Source organism: Centruroides vittatus, unplaced genomic scaffold, assembly GCF_030686945.1.
Source record: "Centruroides vittatus isolate TY-2023 unplaced genomic scaffold, ASM3068694v2 contig_680, whole genome shotgun sequence".
Lineage (NCBI taxonomy): Eukaryota > Metazoa > Arthropoda > Arachnida > Scorpiones > Buthidae > Centruroides > Centruroides vittatus.
The window spans coordinates 3,616,919-3,639,248 of NW_027122427.1; the positions used below are offsets into that span (position 1 = coordinate 3,616,919).

The following is a 22,330-nucleotide window of genomic DNA, read 5'->3' on the forward strand; positions in this document are numbered from 1 at the left end:
TTGCTCTCACTGGCTTTTGTGTTGTCAGCAAATAAAAACTGTACTGAAGAACTGCATATTCAAATCAGCAGAAGTGAACAGTGATGCAATGATTGCACTCAAGGAAGTCACATACTAGGCAGCAAGATTATTTTAATAAGTGGTACAAGATTATTAAGTTTAAAATGGGACAAATATTGGCAGAAGTATACAACAGTTGCATAAGATAGTTATTTTGAAAGTGAACTTCTGTAAATACTTTTACTATTAATGGAATGAAAATTATATTAAAAATTCAGTTTAGTTTGTCTCTACAACATGTATAATATATTCAAATATAATACATTTATATATAACTTGACATGTAATATTATAATTTATCATAAAATAAATTATTAAGAAATAAATGAATTTTGACGCATAAAATTTCATCAGAAAAAGAAAAAGATACATGAAAATGAAATGTTATAATTAAAATATAATCAAAATAAACAATAACTTATTTTTATTCCATTCCTTCACTATAAATATCAACTACATAATTGTAACTTAGACCAGATATTTACAAATCAATAAAAAATCATTTAAATATTTTTCAAAAAGGATACACAAGTTTACCATCATCCTCTAAAATTTCATAGACAAATAATGATCCTACATTATCAACAAAGGCCAAAATTACTTGGTCAGTTTTATGTGCAAATGCTAAATCTTTTACTTGTCGTCTTGCTTTAATAGTAGAATGGGAACCTGTTTTCGGATTTATAACACGTATAATTCCTTCACGAATCCTACGTCCTTTAAATTATAATTTCAATAGTATTAAAAATTATTATTAATAGAATTATTACATTTAAAATTTTTTTAAAATTTAAATAAGAATAGCTTAATATGAAAAATGCAAAGCATAAAAAACAAATCCTTAAATTTTTTACCTCTACTGATTTATTTCTAATTAATGTTATATATATATAACATTAATTAGAAATCTAATTCAATGTTATATATATATAAATAATGTTTCATGCATTAATATACTGTAAATATTAATGTATAAAAACTATTTATAAAAGTTTCTGTAATATTTACTTACATAAAGAATATCTAATGTTCAAAATAAATGGAATATTTAGTTAAATTCATACATATAATGCAAATGAAAATGTCTCAAACTAAATAAATTATTTTCATTTCTTTGTACATAAATAAGCAAACTTGAAGTTACATTTTTAATTCCTGCCCAAAGTCAATTATTATTTAAAGTCAAAGTTTTAGGACTTGAAGTTTTAACTACTGTATATCTCGACAGATAAGACGATAATTGAATCATAAAAAAAGGCCCCGAAAATCCAGGGTCGTCTTATAGGACAGATACAAAAAATTCGATTAAAATTTATATAAATTAAAACCATTATAAAAAAAATACACAAACTATAATTATTTACTAGTAGAGAGTAGGGTATGTGCACAAAATAGAATAGCCCATATGGTGTTTTTGTGAATAGTCAAGGTCATTACCCGAATGCCGAATCAGTGCAAATGCTAGCAACAATCGCAAGGCAGTGCTGCCAGATGCAAGAAAATTAATTTGTTCATTTGAAAAATTACATATACATTATACAGTATTATTATTCAGATGATGATTACTGATCTAAACTAAATTCATAGGCCATTGATAGTTTGGGGGTCATCTTATAGGACAGATATATGCTAAAACTATAAAACTTTATAAGTACTCGGCGGATAAGACAAAAATTGATACCTCGTCTTATCCGCCGAGATATACGGTACTTGTTTTAATAAGTTAGATACTGATAGAAATAGAATTAGTATATAACTTATGCTGAATAGGAATGTAATAGATACTGATAATTTGGGTGTAAATTTGAAATCTGTGGTAGTTACTTTATATTTTTATTCTTGTTTTGTTTGTTTAATTTATTTACAGTTTTTGCAATTAATTTTAATGGTTGCAGCTATAATTTTCTTCCTTATTTTTAACAAAATGATTAATGATTAATAATTAATAAATGAGGTAATATACTGCAGTGTAATGTGATTAATTTTCAGTGTCATGAAAAGCTTTTTACAATAATATGTTAGTAAAAATATCCATTTTGCCATAAAGTTTTCTATGCTATTCTGAATGCTTTTCTTGCTAAAGGATTATTGGATTCTTGCTAAAGGATTATTGGCTAATTAGATTTAATACATAATCAAATAAATTTTAAGATTTGGCTGTGCTTTACAACTTAAACAAGTGTAAAAACAACCAACCTTTCATTCTGACTTTATTTTGCAATTTAATTTTTTAATTGAAATTTGTTTTCCTATTATGTGTTGCAAAAATAAATCTTGAAGATTTTTTACTATAGACAAGGGATAACAATTTTAAACTTTAAATAAATAAAACTATTCATCATTTTTATAATCAATATGCTATGTTAGTCAAGCACCATTGATCCTTTTAACTGTGCAAGAGATAAATAATAATATATTCACTGAGAAATGTTTTTGATGTTTTATAATGTGAGGCCACACATTATAGTAATACCAATACATTGTATTCAAACAAAATGAGAGTATTTCAAGATTACAATGCTACCATTAGGGATTGCAATTGCTGGATCCCTCATCCAGCAATCCAGCTGGATCCAGCGCATTCTTCGGCCTGCTGGATCCGCAAATACTCAGTTAACTTTCTAAATAATGGCGAAAAAGTCTATGTTGTCGCGTTGCCGCTTTGCTAACTACTAGACTGCTACTAATTACTTACTCACTACTTTACTAACACTAATAATTAAATTACTTATAAATAAACTATACCTTAACCAATCCAGAAAAATTTAATAAAATAATAAAGTATTCAATCGCTTTTAACGATCTTCCTCAGTTACAAAAAAATACAACATTAACTATAGAACATAAAATGTGTTTGGAATAAATATAAAAAAAATAGTGCTTAATTACATCCCATTTTTTTAAAACAAGTTACATAGATGTACTGCCAGGTCTGATAATTTTCGTACGGTATATTGACGTAATCCCACTGTTTTCAAACTTTTAAGAAACGATAAAAAGAAAGAGGATCGGAATTCAACAACGGGTATATATTCGGTGCCTTTACACAACCAACGTTTCAATTCCAAGCTTGTTTATGTGGGTGCAACGATGCGCAGTTTAAAACAAAGGCTCAAGAGCACAAATATACAATCAGTAAGAACCTTGACAACACTGCGCTGGCATCATACGCAAGACAGAAGGATGTTAACGTCCAATGGGATCAAGCGGCAATTATAAAAACGACGACGAATAAGCAAACGGTCAAACATCTTGAGAGATTGGAAATCTGCAAAGTGCACATGACAACTGGTTGTATAAACCATAGAGATGCGGACTCATTGTCTACCATGTGGAGATCCTTTTACATTAATTAATGTTAACAGACAATGCTGGTTTTTCGTTGGATCTTATATACAGGTTGTTTTTTTTTTTTAACTGACGGTACTCAGAAACATCTGTAGAGCAATCTAACAGCCAAACTGTCGCAAAATTTGGGAGAGTCACTAAGGACGACATGGGAAAGAGATTCCGCGAAGAAAAAAGTAGCACCCAAATTTGCCGGTAGGGGTGGATTTGGCGCTGTTGTAGCAAAACAGCTAAGAATCTACATAAAATCCAGCTGCAATTAACAAACACACGAACGAATAATCAGACAGAGGTTTCAGTGCAATAACGAAAGTTTAATTAATCAGCAAATAACCTTCTCCCTTCTTCAATGTGATCACCGTCCTGCTGGACAACTCATTGCATCCTGAACACCGTGTTCTGTATGGCCGAACGTAACATGTCCGCAGGAATGTTCATCACAGTTCGAGAAATGTTGTCTTTCAAAGTCATCAAGTTTTGGACACTACCAAGATAGACCTTGGACTTTAAGTAACCCCACAGGAAAAAGTAACATGGGGTTAGATCCGAGGAGCGAGGCGGCCATGCAAGTGGAAAAAAGCGACTGATGACCCTTTCTTCAGTGAAGTGCTGGTAGCTTTTTCGCTACAACAGCGCCAAATCCTCCTCTACCGGCGAATTTAAATACTACTTTTTTCTTCGCGGAATCTCTTTTCCATGTCATCCTTAGTCACTCTCCCAAATTTGGCGACAGTCCGGCTGTTAGATTGCTCTACAGATGTCTCTGAGTACCGTCAGTTTAAAAAAAACACCCTGTATATATTTTTTCCGCTATTTATTTTGTTTATTTATCTATATTTTGTCCGTTTGGGCGTTTTCCGTTAATTTTTATATTTATTCCGAACACATTTTATGTTCTATAGTTAATGTTGTATTTTATTGTAACTGAGGAAGATCGTTAAAAGCAATTGAATACGCTATTATTTTATTCAATTTTGCTGGATTGATAAAGGTGTAGTTTATTTAACTTATTCTACTTCCAGTACATAGTTTTATATACTTATAAATAACTACAGACTAATATGTAGAGCCTATATATGAAAACTGGTAAGACTGATAGCCACTTAGCCACTGATTCTCTGTCCTCACATTATTATAATATATTAATATAAATTAATCAGTAGAATTACCTTTGCTATTATTTAACTTAAAGATTACATTACAATTATAATCTAACTAAACATTTAAAGTTAATTATCTCTAAAGTGTTAAACCGAACCAAAGTTAAGTTTACTACCTAAATGTGTAAGAAGTTTTACTGATTTATAGTGACCAGTCTAAATAATAAAAGTTTCTTAAGTATTTTTAAAAAATGCTTTATTTCTTTAAAAATCTATAAATTTCTGGGTAGATAGATAGACAGATAACACTTTATTGCACCAAAAATACATCCACGCTGGATCCGCGCTGGATCCAGCTGGAATGATTTCAATCCATCAAAAATCCAGCTGGATTCAAAACACTGCTGGATTGCAATCCCTAGCTACCATATGCAAGGGGATGATTACTGCAAAATAATTCTCAGGAAATTCTGATGTTTTATATAACTAGTATAGTCTCTAGTTATTAGATCCAAAGATCGCACATTTTTAATATGGAATCATTTTGATGATCATATCTGTTATCAACAATATCTCCCAATGAATATAAAAGAACTAACAGTGTATCTCAGCAGCAAAGAACAGACAACCAAATCAAACTAGGTTATTCATTGATTTGATTGTCTATTCTTAAAATATCTTTTATAAAAATTTCATGAGAACTTTTACAAACATTTAAAGAGACAACTGAGGAACAAACTACAATAGCAATCAACTTCAATAGTAAAATTTATTTATTAACAAAATAATTTCCAAGTTTTTATGATAATCATGTATAATGAAATATACATTTAATTACATTATTATTAATTAATTAATTCTATTATTAATTTATTTTATATTTTAAAAATCATTCAGCTTACCTTTCAATGCATAAGCCAAGTATGTACCTGAGAGATGAACACTAATTAATTTCCCAACATAAAATTTAGTTTCCCATCCAAAATCAACTATATTATGAATTTTCATCTGAAAAAAAAATTTTTGAGATCAATTAAAGATATATTTAAATAAATTTTCTTGTATTATAATTATAATAATAATAGAATTTAATGTATTATACAATAGATAATGTTATGATAAAAAAAATGATGTCTTCAAGTTAAAAAGCAAAATCTTTATATTCAAATCTAAAAACCTTTGTAACTTTAAATACAGTCAAACCTATTTTTATGTGGTGGATAGGGACCGCATTAAAAAAACGCATTAAAAAAAAAAAATCGCACGAAACTTCACGAGTGGCTATAAAAAATAGTTTTCGCAACACAATTAAAAATATATTTTTTTATGCGGTCCCTATTGACCGCATAAAAAAAGTCTCACATAGAAAATAACTCAAAACCGTACGAAATAGAATTTATTGACAACAGATGTCAGCACTTGACTGCATCATCTCGTCTATCGTCTGTTTTACATATTTTTGTCCAGGTGGTGTTTTTTTGACTTAAAAAATAAATTATTTCATTTTTCGCATATTCATGCAATAATATTACTATAATAAGTTCAATTATGCTGTAATAAGTTTATTTAGCTATAATAAGTCAACGTGAGACATGACGAATCGCATGAGACTAGTCGCCAACTATACCACACAAATAAAAAATCGCACAAAAAAAGACCGCATAAAAACAGGTTTGACTGTACTAAAATTTTTAACATTTTTTTGTTTTCATTTTAATACAATTTTTGGATCAAAATAACATGTTTTAAAGTAATTAGATTCTTCATGATAATTTATAACATAAATAGGATTAACAACATTTAATAAATATTTACTAAAAAAAGTAAATATTTAAAAAAAAAAAAAAATCAGCCCTTTCAATGTTTAAAGCATAAGTTATTAAAAATTAAAACTAATTTTTAATGGTTATTTCAATAATAGACATTATTAAAATAATTATTAATGAATTATATTTTGGAATAAAAGTATTAAGTAGTTACCTTCCTCTCGTTGGAAAAATTATATGATGAACTTGGAATAATAGTCACATCCTGACTAATTAATGATATAGTATCACCATCTTTTCCAGAAAGAACACTGAAAAACATTTTTTATTGTAAACATCATTTGAATTAATAATATAAATTCAGAAATATTAATAAAAAAAACTCCTGAAGAAATGCTAATGTTGCTAGGTAAAGATAGGGAATTCCCAGTTTTATACAAATACAGTAGAGCATCGATTATCTGACCCCCGATTAACCGACTTATCGGTTAACCGACCGTGTTCTAGTCAGCATATTCAAATGTCCGCTAGTGATGTGGCGCTACAATATTTGGTTATGTCTTGGCTACTTTAATATTATTTTTGTTAAAATTTTGCATGTTTTAGCTGGCAGCACTGGCTCAACCATGAAAGGGAGGATAGTATTTAAACCAGGCCTAATACACTATACTAATAATGTATTTTTTCATACTTTTCGGTTATCCGACTTTTCAGTTATCCGACCAACCCCAGTCCCCAATTAAGTCGAATAATTGACGCTCTACTGTACTTCCATGGTTCCATTTGTTCTGATTGGCTGTGCCTAAGAGTTCAGCCACAAGTTACTTGTAACCAAACTTATTTTTTACCTCACCTTTTAGGTTTTCTATTTCTTTCAGATCATTTTTCTATTGGTCTGTTCAGAATATGGGCTGTGTGGAATAATCTCTATATAAAGATTTTCTACAATTTAAACACATTTGTAAACAGTTACTTTATAACATATAATCTTTTGTTTTTATTTATGCATATTTTTTTATCATGTGTATCAATTTTTATTCTTTGTTATTTGTATTTTAATCTTTTGTTACGAGCATTATTTTCAGGAGGAGGATGTCAATTGTCTTGTGACATTTCCTTTTGTATATGCAATAAACAATAAATAAATAATTCATCTTTGCATTATACAAGTGATTTTACTTATAATTCTATAAAAAATAGGCAAATCTTAACTCATATATATTTTGTAATACTTACACATGTTGTGATTCTTCAGATAAACTTCCAAGCATTGTATTTTTATTATCAAGATTGTCTTGAATTTCGTCAGTAATCTCTTCCTCTGAATTTATATTAAAATGTTTATCTATAAGGAAAAATAAATAGGTATATAATTCAAAAAATCATTTCAAATAAATCAATTTAACTAATGTATATATTTTACATATTTTATAATCAATATACAGATATCACCCATATAACATGGTAGTTAGGTTCCAAAAAAGTACCATGTTATGCAAATCCATGCTACATGAAACAAAGGACTAGTACAAAACATAGGATTAGACTCCAAAAGTTAGCAAAAGTATACTATTCTTTTTCTAATTAAGAGAAATATGTTTACTTGAAGCAATCAATAATTAATTAACAATCACAATCAAAATCATTGCACATTACTATTTTTTCTTCACTGATAAACACCATTAAATGAGGACATTTTCTTTTTAGCAAAGTATCATTGTCTATTGAGCTTTTCTGTTGACCTTAATTTGAAGTATCAACAACATCTTGATTTTTCTCTACTTTTTCATGAAATCTGATATTTTCATTTGCTTGCATTTGCCTAAGAAATCTTTAAAAATTTAATATTTTTGTGCTGAAACTTTTAATTTAATCTATAAAAACAAAACACAGCAATAGTCTTTCAGGTTCATTTAAAGAACAATCACCAACAACAGCAACACCTTTATAGGAAAACTAGAAAAGGAAGCTAGAATAAAGAAGAAGAAAAACTGTACAATCATTTCTCATTAAAGAAAACTGGATGAAAAGCACAGAATAGCATTGAAAATTTCAATACATTAGAGCATCAATTATCTGACTCAATTGGGGACTGGGGTTGATGAGATAACTGAAAAAATGGATAACAGAAAAGTATGAAAAAATACATTATTAGTATAGTATATCAGTATATCCCATGTAATTAGTATATTAGTATATCACTATTAACCTACTTCACATTGAATTTTCATTGATGTTAAACCTAACAAAATTTTTTTAAAATAATAATCGTCGCTATTGTATCGTAAAAAATTATTTCTTTATTTTGCACAAAATAAAGAAAAAAATTGAAAATTAAGCCTGGTTTAAATACTGGCCTCTCTTTCATGGTCGAGCCAATGTTGCCAGCTAAAACATGCAAACATTTAACAAAAATAATATTAAAGTAGCCAAGACATAGTCAAATATTGTAGCACCACATCACTATCAGACACTTGAATTTGCCGACTAGAATGTGGTCGGCTAACTGATGTGACGGTTGATCAGGAGTCAGATAATCGATGCTCTACTGTATTCTAAAATCCACGGGCTTATGAGACAACATGATGTGCTTGCTTGAATAAAAAAATATCAAATGACATGTTTGCATTTAAAAATTGGCATTTTGTATGTAGGGATGTCTCCAATTCTCAGTGTTAGAGCAAAACCATGTTGTACAAAGGATACTTGTACATTTTCTGTGTGTCTATAAAATTGGAATTCTTTGCTGCAAAATTAATTCAAACAACTTTAATTATCCTATTCAATTTGTTATATTATTTAAATAATACATAATTAAGAAAATGACTAAGTTCATCTGATATGAACTCTTTCATACTTTATGTTTTAATTTGGCTTACTACATTATATATAAGGTATTTTGGAGATTTATTAATTAGTAAAAAATTCTCTCATTTATAATGATGGAGAAACAAGATATAATAATCTTCAAACCACCTTTTATCAATATATCTACTGAATTTTTTCTATTCCTATTCTATATTTCAGTTGAATTCTATAGAATTTTTATCCACACATCAATAAAAATGCAATATTTATTTAAAATTCTGCAGAATATAATTACAGTAGAGCATCGATTATCCGACCCCCGATTAACCGACTTATCGGTTAACCGACCGCGTTCTAGTCGGCAAATTCAAATGTCCGCTAGTGATGTGGCGCTACAATATTTGGTTATGTCTTGGCTACTTTAATATTATTTTTGTCAAATTTTTGCATGTTTTAGCTGGCAGCACTGGCTCGACCATGAAAGGGAGGCTAGTTTTTAAACCAGGCCTAATACACTATACTAATAATGTATTTTTTCATACTTTTCGGTTATCCGACTTTTCAGTTATCCGACCAACCCCAGTCCCCAATTAAGTCGGATAATCGATGCTCTACTGTACTTCTCAGAATCTATTACTCCTTAACTCATCTCTGTAGATATTCAACTAGAGTTTTCTTTACTCCATAATTGAGATTTCCTCATTTAAAGTTTGTAAAAATTAAAGAAAAACAAAGTGCATTTTACTTCTAAAATTTAATTTCTCAACCACTTACCCTCAGCAATAAGATAAACCACATACAACACCTTATTTTGCAAACATTTAATAATCACAAACATTATCAGCTTGTTCTACAAAAAAACAAGCTGATCCTCAAGCATTATATAACATTCTAACAGCATTTCAAAAATAATAAATGTAAATATGAATAAAAGAACAAACAATTTTTAAAAAGATGAACTTTACACAAAATCAAATCAAATCAAAAGTAAATTTAATAAAAATAAATTCATTAAGTAGCTCTAATTTTTCTAAACTAAAGTTCTCAAGATATTATGAAGACAATATAAAGAAATTCACATTAATTAAAGGAATAACAAAATTTACAAAATTAATATTTGCTTATATGAATAGATTACTAAAGCTATTACATAAATAAAACAACAAAGTACTTTATAATACAGTCAAACCTCAGTTTACAAACTTAATTCATTCCTAAAAGTTGTTCTGAAACCAATTTGTTCTCAAACTGAAACAAATTTTCCCCAAAAAAACAATGTAAAATGGATTTAAAAAAAACAGGTTTTGTTTTGATTAGGTCCCAACCCCAAAACAAAACCTTTTTTAGATATATTTCATCCATAAAAATGCCTACAAATGCAATGTAATAATATATTATATCAAAACCAACTGAATAACAAATAATGTTTATAAATAAGAAAGATAATTTCATTCATCCTTATTCATGCTGAGAAGTCTTGATGGTGCAAGTGAACAGTGGAAGGAGGTGGAAGGAAGGGACGTTATTTCTTGGAATGTAAGTTCCCCTTCATAACATCAAGTAACTGCACTTCAGGAGTTTTTTCCTCTTACCTTTTGGATTTTCTGCTTTTCACTAGCAGATTCTGCCTGGGACGCATTAGGCCTCTTTCTCAATAAAAATTTATCTAATGAGATTTGTTTTTGTCTGTTTCACAATGTTACAGAAGTGAGACATAGCATTGTCATTAAAAAGGTTAATTAATGACATAGTTTGCTACTGCCTTATCAGAGTGACACCTTTCAACAAAACTTTACACTTAAACCCATTTTGCACACATCAATAATAAGAGCACTAGGTGCATTCTCCCTTCCCTTCTCTTCCTCCAAGAGCACCTCCTCAAGCATATTCTTATGCTGCTCCTTTTGAAGGAGTTTGAGTTCAAAGGTAGACAACTCAATATCATGTTCCTTCACTATCTCTTTGACATCAGCATTGCCAACTTCTAGGACCATGCTTTTGCCTAGAGATACAATCTCATTGAAAACTCTAGTAGACTCTGTCTCAAATCCTTTGAAATCTTTCTCTGCAACACAATCAGCCCAGAAGTTTCTCCAGGTTGAGTTCAAGGCCCTGCAAGTCACTTGCTGCCAGACCTTGTCAATAAGACCTAAGCAATGGAAGATATTGAAGTAGTTCTTCCAAAAGTCACAGAGAGTTAACTCTGTGTCAAAGGTAACCCTGAAGCACCTTTGAAAAAGTATTTTGGTATAGTACTTTTTATAGTTAGAAATGACCTGTTGATCAATTGGCTGAATCAGTGGAGTCATATTAGGTAGAAACTTCATGACGATGAAGTCAAACTCTTCCAGTAATTTGGCCTCCATGCCTGGGGATGGGCAGAAGCATTGTCCATCAAAAGCAGGTATTTCAGTGGCCAGTTATTTTCATTAAGATATTTCCTCACACTAGGAGCAAACACCTCATGGACCCATTTGAGGAAAAACTGTCTGGTCACCCAAGTCTTACTGTTAGCTCTCCACATGACAGACAACTTGCTTTTCATAAATTATTTCTCTTAAACACACAGAGGTTCTCTAAATGATATATGAGCAATGGTTTCACCTTAAAATCACTACTAGCATTGCCACAAAGTAAAAGAGTTAGCCTGTCCTTCATTGGTTTGTGTCCAGGCAAAAACTTTTTCTCCTGGGTTATGTACATTCTGTTTGGCATTTTTTTCCAAAAGAGTTCAGTTTCATCAAAATTAAACACTTGCTGGGAGATATAACCCTCAGCAGTCACCCACACCAAATTCTTTCACCAACTTTTGCACATCTTTTTTGTTTGCACTTGAAGCCTCTCTATACTGAACCACAGTGTGTATGCCACTTTGCTTCTTAAACTTTTCAAACTAGCCTCAACCAGCCTCAAACACATCAGTCTCAGAACTTAAACCTGGGGTTTTCCTTCAGCAAATTTTGATGCAAAAGCCTTGCTTTCTCACAAATGATAGTCTCCAAAATACTGTCACCAGCCAACTGCTTTTTGTTGATCCAAATCAAGAGCAATTTTTCCACTTTGTCTAATGTCTGTAATCTTTGCTTGGTGATCATAGCCACTTCTTTGGCAAGGAGTGGCTATGATCACCAAGTAATTAGCACCTTTATTGCTTCCTTATTCTTGAAAATGATACAGATCAATGACTTTCCTAAGTCAAACTGTAAAGCCAGATCTGAAACACAAACACCATTTTCATGCTTCCATATGTTCTCTTTCTTCACCGCTATTGATATTTTCACTATTTTCCTTTTCGCTTTTACCCTTACATCAACTTTCTTAAATCCCATGACGGCTTATGGAATAATGCATAATGCAAGAAAAATTGCCAAAGTCAAAAAACAGTTCACTGCAAAGTGATGTCATGCTGCTAGCTCCACAGATTAGAGAAATATAGATGGACAACTTCAAGAAAATCATGTGACTAAATATACACAGCACACCATTGGTTGAAGCACGGTACAATAATGATCATGTGATTTCCATTTTCTGTTTAATGCAAGTGATGTCATTAGTTTCAATTTGAATTTACCATGGTTTAAGATTTTCTTTGTTTCTAGCACTATAATTTATAATTTAATTTAAAAATGAAAAATAGAGTTAAATGCATAATTCATAGAAGCAATAATTTGTTACTGTTTGCTTTTCCTGAAAATTCAAAAAAGTAATTATCATACAAAAATATTATTAATTTAATTTTCTTTTTTGGCTTACAGATACCCATATTTTTCTAAAAGATATTCATTAAAAATTCTAGCATTTAATTAACACTGTTAAATATAATGCCAAATGTCGATTATATAATTTAAAAAATATATTTAATAATAAATTTTTATTTAATTTGAATTAAGCCATTTAAATACAAATTATTGGATGTCCTTTATATTATGCAAATGTCAATTAATGCAATTTTAATTAATTAATTTGACTTGAATTGGGATGCATACCTAAAATCACTAGTAATATCTTATGCAAATGTACATCGAAATCTAATTTGAATAATAACGTCACTGATGGTTGGTGTTGTGACATCTAATGATGCAAGGTAAATCTCGGTGTCACTGGTTGGTCAGGCCATCGACTTTCTTTAACATAGAAAGTATAGGAAGTTACCATTGGTGACAGGCTCTGCCGAAGCTTTAAACTACATAAACAAAGTAATGACATAAACCAGATGCTTTTCTACAAACAAAATAACAAATGGGAGCCTGATCTTGACAGACCTATGTATCAGATTTTTTTTTAAATGAAAATGAAACATGATCTATTAATTATAGTTTTAATGTAGTCTGAAACAACTATACAGTGAGTGATCAGTTAACAAACACATTCGTGAAAGATTTTTATGTTCAGACAATGAACACCTCACAGAACAAACACAAGAAGCAGCAACGTAAAATAACGAATACCAATGGTCTTCCCTTGTCTTCAGGCAATTCGAAACTTTTTGGAACGGGGAGACGTCAACATCAAAGCTCAACCCAGTATATACTGATCGAACAGATCCCTCCAAACTTTGAAACTCTCCCATGTAATTCCTGCCTTTTATTTTTCTGACAGAAATAATTCTTTTATAGTATTCACAAGACTGTCAGGTGGGCACTCGTTAAGTTTTGCGTCGGTTTTCATTTTCGAAAGGTGAGAGTTTAATAACAAAGGTAGAGAGTGGGCAGATGATGCCTGATGTTGCTGGGCAATATGACTTGAACAAATGTACAGTAGGCCACAATTCAATCTTATCTAAGAAAGATACAGTATAATCAAGAAGACTCAAGCAGCTAAAGGAGTAACAAAAATCACATCTGAGAAATAAAGAACATTGAAGAGCTCATAATGGAACCTGAAACTAATCTGATGACAGAAGAATGGCAAGAACTCTTGAATAAAGAACACCAAGAAACTCAGCAAGATATGTTTTCTTCTGAAAAAGAGGATTAATGCCAATATTTGCTATTAAACATCTTTTAAAGATGTGGGAAGATGTCAGAACAACATCTTAGAATGGGCATCCAAACCAGGTTGAGGTTAATAGACACAGGGGTCTCTACAATTAAAATGCTATTAATTATTTCTGAAAAATCAAGAAGAAGAGAGAAAAGCAATCAACACTGGACAGATTCTTTAACCCCCACAAACACAAAAAACACGACTAATAAAAATGCAAGACTGTATATACAGTCAAGTCCGAATAAGTCAACACCCGGATAACTCGACACCATTGGTTAAGTAGCCAATTTTCTGTGGTCCCGGCCGACTTACATAGGCATTAATGTTAAAAAACTCCGGTTTACTCGACATTTAACTCATCATCACTGGATAAGTCAACATACTTTTGCTGTCCCACACTCCGATAAGTCGTCACTCCCTCCTGAAAAAATGAATTCACTCGGCACATGTGGTGCAAACTCATTTTCTTTTTTTCAGGAGGGGACTTGATTTATTTATTAATATACAATTAATATATTTAATAATATAATAATATATTAATATATATATACATATTAATAAAAATGCCTTAACATTTTATGTATAAAATAATAACAGATAAACAAAAAGAAAACATACAATCTACATCAACGTCACACCAGAAACCAATTTTGCATTTTCTCATGCCAGAGGCATTAAGAATCCTTAGACGTTACTTGCCAACAATTGACAATTGCAAAGATGATGTTTTCAAGGCATTCGTGATCATTGAAAAAGAAAGTCAAGACAGTTAAGTGCTCAAAACAAACAACACTAAATGAATTTTTCAGTTTTTCATCTACAAAGTACAGTGGTGCCTCATATAACGTACTTAATCCGTTCCAGGTGCATGTCCGTTAAGTGAAACGTCCATTATACAAAACGCATTTTCCCATAGAAATACATGTTAAAACATCTAATTCATTCCGCAGCATAAAATAACCGTACTATATCATTTAAAAAAATGAACATGGGGTGCGTTCTTTTATTCCTCAGCGTAACTCTGCGCGAGCGACATCCGTTTAAAAATTCCTGCAGAACGTGTTCCTAAATTCCGCTGGGAGTGGGCATTGTCGAACGGCAAAAACAGCTGCTTGTAGCTGTAGTTTACGGTGGAAAGCAACATGGCGTTCTCCATGGCTCAGATAGTTTTGTTTCTGGGTCCATTATGTGGTTTTATGAATGAAAATTTAGAAACTGTGAAAGCGCGAGTTAGCGCACGCGGTGATGTGTCTTTACGAATTTTTTTCAAATGGTAGCCGACATTCAAATTTTTTTCGTGGCTATTTTGAATGTTCTTTCGACAAATAATCCATTTTATGGTTAAATTTTACAATTGGGACTCTTCTTTTGCCTTTAAAAGCTCATATTTTAGAATTATAGATTCCTCCATCACGATACTATCGATAGTGCGGGCGCCGCCATCTTTTTTTTCTTTCACCGTCGTTCCTAAATGCCTATGAACAGCAGCGCACTCCCGTAGTAGGGGAGACGCAGAGCGACCGCTATTAAAGAACGCACCCATGGAGCAGTCACTAATTATGCCGGAAAGTCCGTTGTTCGCAGCCAGTCCGTTGCTCGAGTCACGTAACGGTCAAACAAAAAGTCCGTTGTTCGCAGCGTCCGTTATTCGAGGCGTACGTTATACGAGGCACCACTGTAATTGTAAATGGAGGACACAATGTATTGTAAGCCTATACTACTGTATAACACACTACTGTATTTTATTAATTGTAGTTTTGTGGTTTTTTTCCAACTTTGCTTTAGTCGTCACATTGAATAACTCGATACATTTCCATTTCCCCTCGGGGTGTCGACTTATGCGGAGTCAACTGTATTTTTACTATTACATATAAATAAACGTAGTAAGAACATATATATTTTTTATTTTTTGGGGTCTCCAGAACGAATTAATCAAATTCCCATAAAAACCTATGGTAAATTGATAATCAGTTAATGAACAATTCAGATAGAGAACAAAGTCTTGGAACAGATTATGTTCATTAACCAATCACCCACTGTACTTCATAAATTATCTTATAAGGAAATTTTGTTTTCTTTTGTATTTTCTATAATTTTTAAGTTTTATTAATTGAGTATTTTGATTTCATTTTGTAGAAAGCACATATTATTTTTCTTTTTGCATATTTAAATAAACTTTTTCATTTTAATTCAACTTTATTTCCATATGTTGATATACAAAAATGATAAAGATGGTTCCCTACTGCCCTACTGACCCAGTGGTTCCCTACTGCCCATGAGATGGTGAGTAAACCTAGGACTCAATAAGAAACAAAAGGGTGGCAGGGGGTATTGGAGTCAGGCTTCTGACCAAACAGTCCCTTTCATCCATTAAAACAGATAAGAAGAAACATTGCATTTAATGGTTTCCCTCATTGACATTGATTAATATTACAGAACAATATTTGATAGATATAAATTAAAAATTCAGAATTTTTAACATAACAGTCAACTTGTAACAAATCTATATTTACAGAATAGTGTTTACAGAACAGAATTCAAATTTGGAATTTTAAACATGCTTATCAAATGTTAACAAATTTAACAAACTTAAACAGTCAAACCTTGGATTACAAACACCCCTGTTTAGAAACAATTCGGTTTACAAACAAAATTTTGAAGACCACATTTGCTCCGGTTGCCATACAATAACTCAGTTTCTGAATAAGCTACTTCTTTTTTTGTTTAATGGGAACAGGAAAAACATTCTGGATCAAAGGGAAGGGATAATGGAAGGAGGAGTGAGCTAAGTGGATACCCATATTTCCTTTTTTTTGCCAGAAGTCATAATTGGTGGTCATGTTATTTTAATTTCAGATCATAACCACAATTCCATTTGTTTTGGCAGGAAGACACCTATAAGAAAAGGCATGAAAAAAAAGGGGGAGGTTAGAGTCTGAGACAGCCAAAGGAGAGGTCAAGCTCTGGAGAAGGTACGCTGGAAACAGGAATGGAGGTTGGAAAGATCTGTGTGACTTTCATGTAACAATATTGGAAAGTAAACTTTCCAATGTGTTCTAATAAGAATTTATTGTATGCTTGATCTGCTAACTCCGGTCTCATGTGCACATTGTTTGAAGGACTTTTGTGATGAACATGTAAACTGGTCCGAGACCATATCTAAACAAGCTGTACTTGTTTTGCAACACCTCCCAGATCTTTGCTTGTGCATATCATTTACAACCATAGGTTTCAAACTTATCATTAATGTGTGTTATTGTCAGATGTGAACAGAACCATCAACATACCACTGATGGTTCTGTTCCAAACTCATATTTCTATTGTCAGTGTCAGTGGAAATTTGAGAATGTCTCACACACTCAGATTTCCAATACAACTTCAAAATGGTCTTGCATTTCTCAAAAGTCAAGCATGCCTCTGCCATTTTGACTCTAATGACAGATGCATAGTGGCTTTAGTAATCATGAGACCACTGGCATCTTTAACACGTTAACTGCCACCTGTAATATGATATTTTGCGTTTTATCAGGCTAACTGTAATATGATATTTTCCATTTTTTCAGGCCACAATGAGAAAATTTGATATTTAATATTTTATTATGATATAAATAAAAGGGTCATTATATAACAGTCGGTAGAGTGAAGATAAAAAAAATATATCAGGGTACAACAGATGACTGGCCATCGTATGGCCTGAAACCGGAGACTATAAGACCATGAAATATTTAATATCAATTACTTTATATGTAGCAAAAGAGAATAATTAAACTAGTTTTCAATATTTTTTCCTTTTTTTAACTATTCACTATTAGATATAAAATAGCTTTTTATTAAAAAAACTACGACAGCCGGCCGTCGGACCACTTCTGAGACCATACGACGGCCGGCAGTCGGAAACAAACTTCATAGACATCCGCGAGAGGCCACCACTAGGATGTAAAACAACGTCTTACGAAGCCAGGATAATTTAACCTTGAGTGAAACTACATTGGTTATAGCGACGACGGGCGGTCGGATGGCTCTGTACGGCCCTAACTAGTACGACCGCCGGCGCGTCGGATGGCTCTGTACGGCCCTAATTAGTACGACCGCTGGCGTGTCGTATGGCAGTTAACGTGTTAGAGACAACATAATACTACATATTGACACCATAATTCAATTCAGATTTTTACAAAAGACATAGATAACTACTATGGAAGTGTGTATACATTTCTTTGGGTTCCTCTGTATAAAATATTATAAAAAGAAAGAAAAACATGATGAGATAATAATAGATGAAATAGGACTTAAAAGAACAAAAACATAAAGTTACATTAGAAGTGAAATGAAATACTTTTTACAATTTCACTTAAAGAAAATAAAATCAGAAAATACAAGATCTTCAAGCTCAGAAATAGATGATACAACTTGGTAAACAATGAATATCTTGAAACATTAGGTCTTTAACCAGCATTCTGCAGCATATGCATCCAGCAGATACATGACTTTTTTAATGAATTTCTCAAAATTAATTAACAGTTAAACTTTAGACTTTGCAGTATTCCTCAACTGATATGTTCTGAAGTGATTCCTACAGTGGTTTTCAAGTTTATGATCCTTTTTCACAGAAATTTTATGAAAAACAATACCTTACTACCACCTGCAATAAATTCTCTAGCAGCATGAGAGAGAGCTTACTCTCAATTGTTGCACATAGCAATCATGATTCAATAAAATAATAATGTAGAATATTTAAACTTTACCACAATGCTACACATTCTATCTTTTTCTTTTGGTTTCAATGACTGGACCAATCCCAATTCATTTCAAATAAGTTATTGAAGCTATTTTTGACAATGCAATTTTCTCGATTTGGTGTTATTGCTTTGCTTCATCACGATCAGAGTATGATAACAAATTTAATACTTTTAATTTTGCAACAATTAAAATTTATGTTCATTACATAGCAATACTATTTAGTAATTGTGACCCAAACATTTATTTGGTAATTTTATCAATATTTTTAAAATTATTATAAATTTAATTATAGAATTCATTACTGGCAAATACTAGTTGTTAAATCTAAAAGAAAACATTCTTTTAGATTTACCAACTTGCCCTGAGTGCAAGAAAACAATTTGTTAGTCATTTGATCCACTACTGACAGAGAAGGGAGTTTTTGAAAACAAAGTAATAAAACAATTAGCCATTTGTTGTCCTTTACAGTGGAGGATTTGCAGAGTCTATTACTTTCGCAGGCGAAAATAAACAAAGCTTTACTGTGCTGAAGTTAAAAGATAATACAATCCTGTAAAATTTAACAAATCTGATGTCAATAAGTGAAAGTAGAAATGATTCATACAGGTATACCTCACCTTATGTCAGTAATTGGTTCCAGGAGAGGCAACTTAAGTCAAATTTACTTGTCACTAGACTAAACCACAAATAACCATTCCCAGTTCTGTATTTTATTTATAAATGCATTTTTAATAATATATGGTTAATAAGAATCTATTTTAAGCTTACAAATTACTTTTTTTCTGTACTATATTAAAAATTAAAATTTATGTAAATTTACGAATACATATACATTATATAGTACATACTTGTGAATGTACTGTACATGTTAACAATTTGGCAACGTTTAAAGTACATTACGGACTCTTTATTTGTTAATGTGGTTTGCTCTAAGACATTATAAAATAAAATGATTTTTGTAAGATTAAATAACAAATACAGTTATTAAAATTATTTTGTGATAGTAGAAAATAAACTAATTTATGTTAAATTTACCAATAAAGACCGCTAAATAAGACAACACAGAGCCACAGATGTTTTCATATTTCGTTCTCTAGGATTTATGATGTACATTATTAATATTTATTATATATGTACATATTTTAATATAATTTTATATACTTTTATTCTTACTTATTGTATAGTAACATGATTTTATGTGCTTCTAATGCTTTTCTAGTGATATTATGACTTCAATATTTGTGGCGGACAGACGTATAAAGTCGAATAAAATGACTTATATAAAAAAATAAAAATCAAGGTTATTTTTTTTGACAAATGACGTATAATCAAGAATGACTTAACTTGAAACAACATAACCCAAGATATACCTGTAGTGAGTTGAAATTTGGAAAGTTTAGTTTTTTGCATTTACAAATCAAATTACAGAAAATACAAATAAAAATCTTTTTTTTAAACCCACAAGTATTTTATACTGTTAGATAGTAGAGAAAGTGTAGAAATCAAAGATATAATCATAGTCAAGCATATATATATATGTAAAACTATAAAAATTGAATTTGCATTATATATCCCACATATACACATGCACCAAGTCCAAGTCATGAGTGATGTCACAATACTCTATGCTCCCAAAGAGGGTTAATCAAGAAGAAGTGTGATGCAAAAAGAGTTGAGAGTTGTTCAGACTAGGACAAAAAGAGAATTTACTAGATTTAAGGTACCCATTAAAAAAAAAATCTATATAACAAAATCCAATTAAAATATAAACTATGACAACTAAAAGAAGGAAAACAAAGTTTAATACAAAGCTACTTTTCCTAAGTCAGTGATAGGAAGATGGCTTAATTTATCAAAAAGTAAATAAACTTTGTTAAGTTCAGATTGAACTTTTGGTAAGAGAGTGTAGCTGAAGCCCAAAAAAGCAGATAGTAATTGACAACAGATTGAAAGTTGGCATAATGTTTTTAAGACAGATCTTGATGATAAGGAACAATAATGACACCACAGAATGCCTCTACAAATTGCAAGGGTTTTTGAGACTGAATCCACTTGGAACTTGAAAGGGAGTCTTTGATCGAAGACAATTCTCAAATCATTGATGGAACTTACATAGTTGATGATATATTGATTAATGGAAAAAGTTGGAAGGAGATTATATGAAAAGGAAAAGACAATAACTATTTTTGTAAGATTAATTTTAAGATTAAACAATTCAAATGAACAAGTATTGAGATCTCACTGTAAAATAATCAGATCAGAATTTAGATTTTAACATCAGTCTAAGCAAAAATGTTTGATTTTAAGTATGGCATGATAAGCAACAAAGAATATATTACCTAAAATAGATCCTTAAGAGATGCCACATGTCAGATTTAAATTACAAAAACAAAAATCTCCAAGACTTTAAACAAATGAAAAAAAAAACAATTCCTTAATACACTCAAACCTGTTTTTGTGCGGTCTATTTTTGTGCGATTTTTTATTTGTGCGATTTGTTTTGTGTGATTTTTTGTGTGTGGTATATGAATTTCAATCAAATTGGTATACTGCACAAAAATAATTGCACAAAACACATTGCAAGTATAAAAAATCGCACAAAAATAGACCGCACAAAAACAGGTTTGAGTGTATATAGTTGGCTTGATGTATGGCAGGGGTCCCCAACCTTTTTGTACCTAAGAGCACATTCTAGAATACCGGCCGGACGTCGGGCACCATTTATTTTTTCAAGGTGAATTTATATTTGGACATAGTTAATAATACATACACATAATGTACAGAAAACATTTAATTCCAAAAATGTAATAAAACATACACAAGATTATTAACAATAATTTTTACAAAACAAGTAATTACTAAACAATGCATACAAAATCTACAAAGTATAAAAATTCTTTATAAAAAATATAAATCTGAAAGTAAATGTGATTTTTGGCATTGCATTTCATTGGCCATTGCTTCGTAATTAGGAGAGTATGATGATATTCCTGCTCGTAAGCAATCGTCAAGGTGTTCATCTGTAAGTCGTAATCTGTACTTTGATTTTATGATATTCAGAACAGACCGGTTTATTTCATTTCAGGTATGGGAAATTTGGTTGATGAAGATTTGGTGCGTGGGGAAAAAGAGATCGGTCGCATTTCGCTTTGTGCTTTTATCTGTGTTGGACGCCATTTCTACTTTTGAGTGGTTAATCATTAAAAACGAAAAAACTTTTACATAGCATTTTATTGAAAACTGAAATATTTTTATTTTTATCGTGGTCGCACAGCGGCGGGCACACGTAAAACGATCGGCGGGCGCTATGGTGCCCGCGGGCATAGGGTTGGGGACCCCTGCTGTATGGTATCACAATGTGGATTAGTCTCTGTAAACCTTGTAGATTGGTAGACTTATCTCACAGCAGAATTCTGCTGTGAGATAAGTGAATTTCTTAAGTGAATTTCAATATTTTTTCCACATTGTGAAAAAAATAACTTGAATTATGAGATGATTGAAGGATTAACACTGAAGTAATAAACA

At 31.1% G+C, this 22,330-nt stretch overlaps 1 protein-coding gene across 2 annotated transcripts in view; it reads right to left on the bottom strand.

Moving 5' to 3' along the window:
• Positions 1-22,330, bottom strand: part of LOC136980217 (enhancer of mRNA-decapping protein 4-like) — an 89,250-nt gene that overhangs the window by 61,348 nt on the left and 5,572 nt on the right. For both annotated transcript variants that reach the window (XM_067276305.1, XM_067276304.1), the window contains exons 2-5: positions 7,511-7,619; positions 6,489-6,585; positions 5,411-5,516; positions 588-777 (exon numbers count right to left, since the gene is read on the bottom strand). In XM_067276305.1, coding sequence (XP_067132406.1) covers positions 588-777; positions 5,411-5,516; positions 6,489-6,585; positions 7,511-7,619 — 502 coding nt within the window. The remainder of the gene's footprint in view (positions 1-587; positions 778-5,410; positions 5,517-6,488; positions 6,586-7,510; positions 7,620-22,330) is intronic.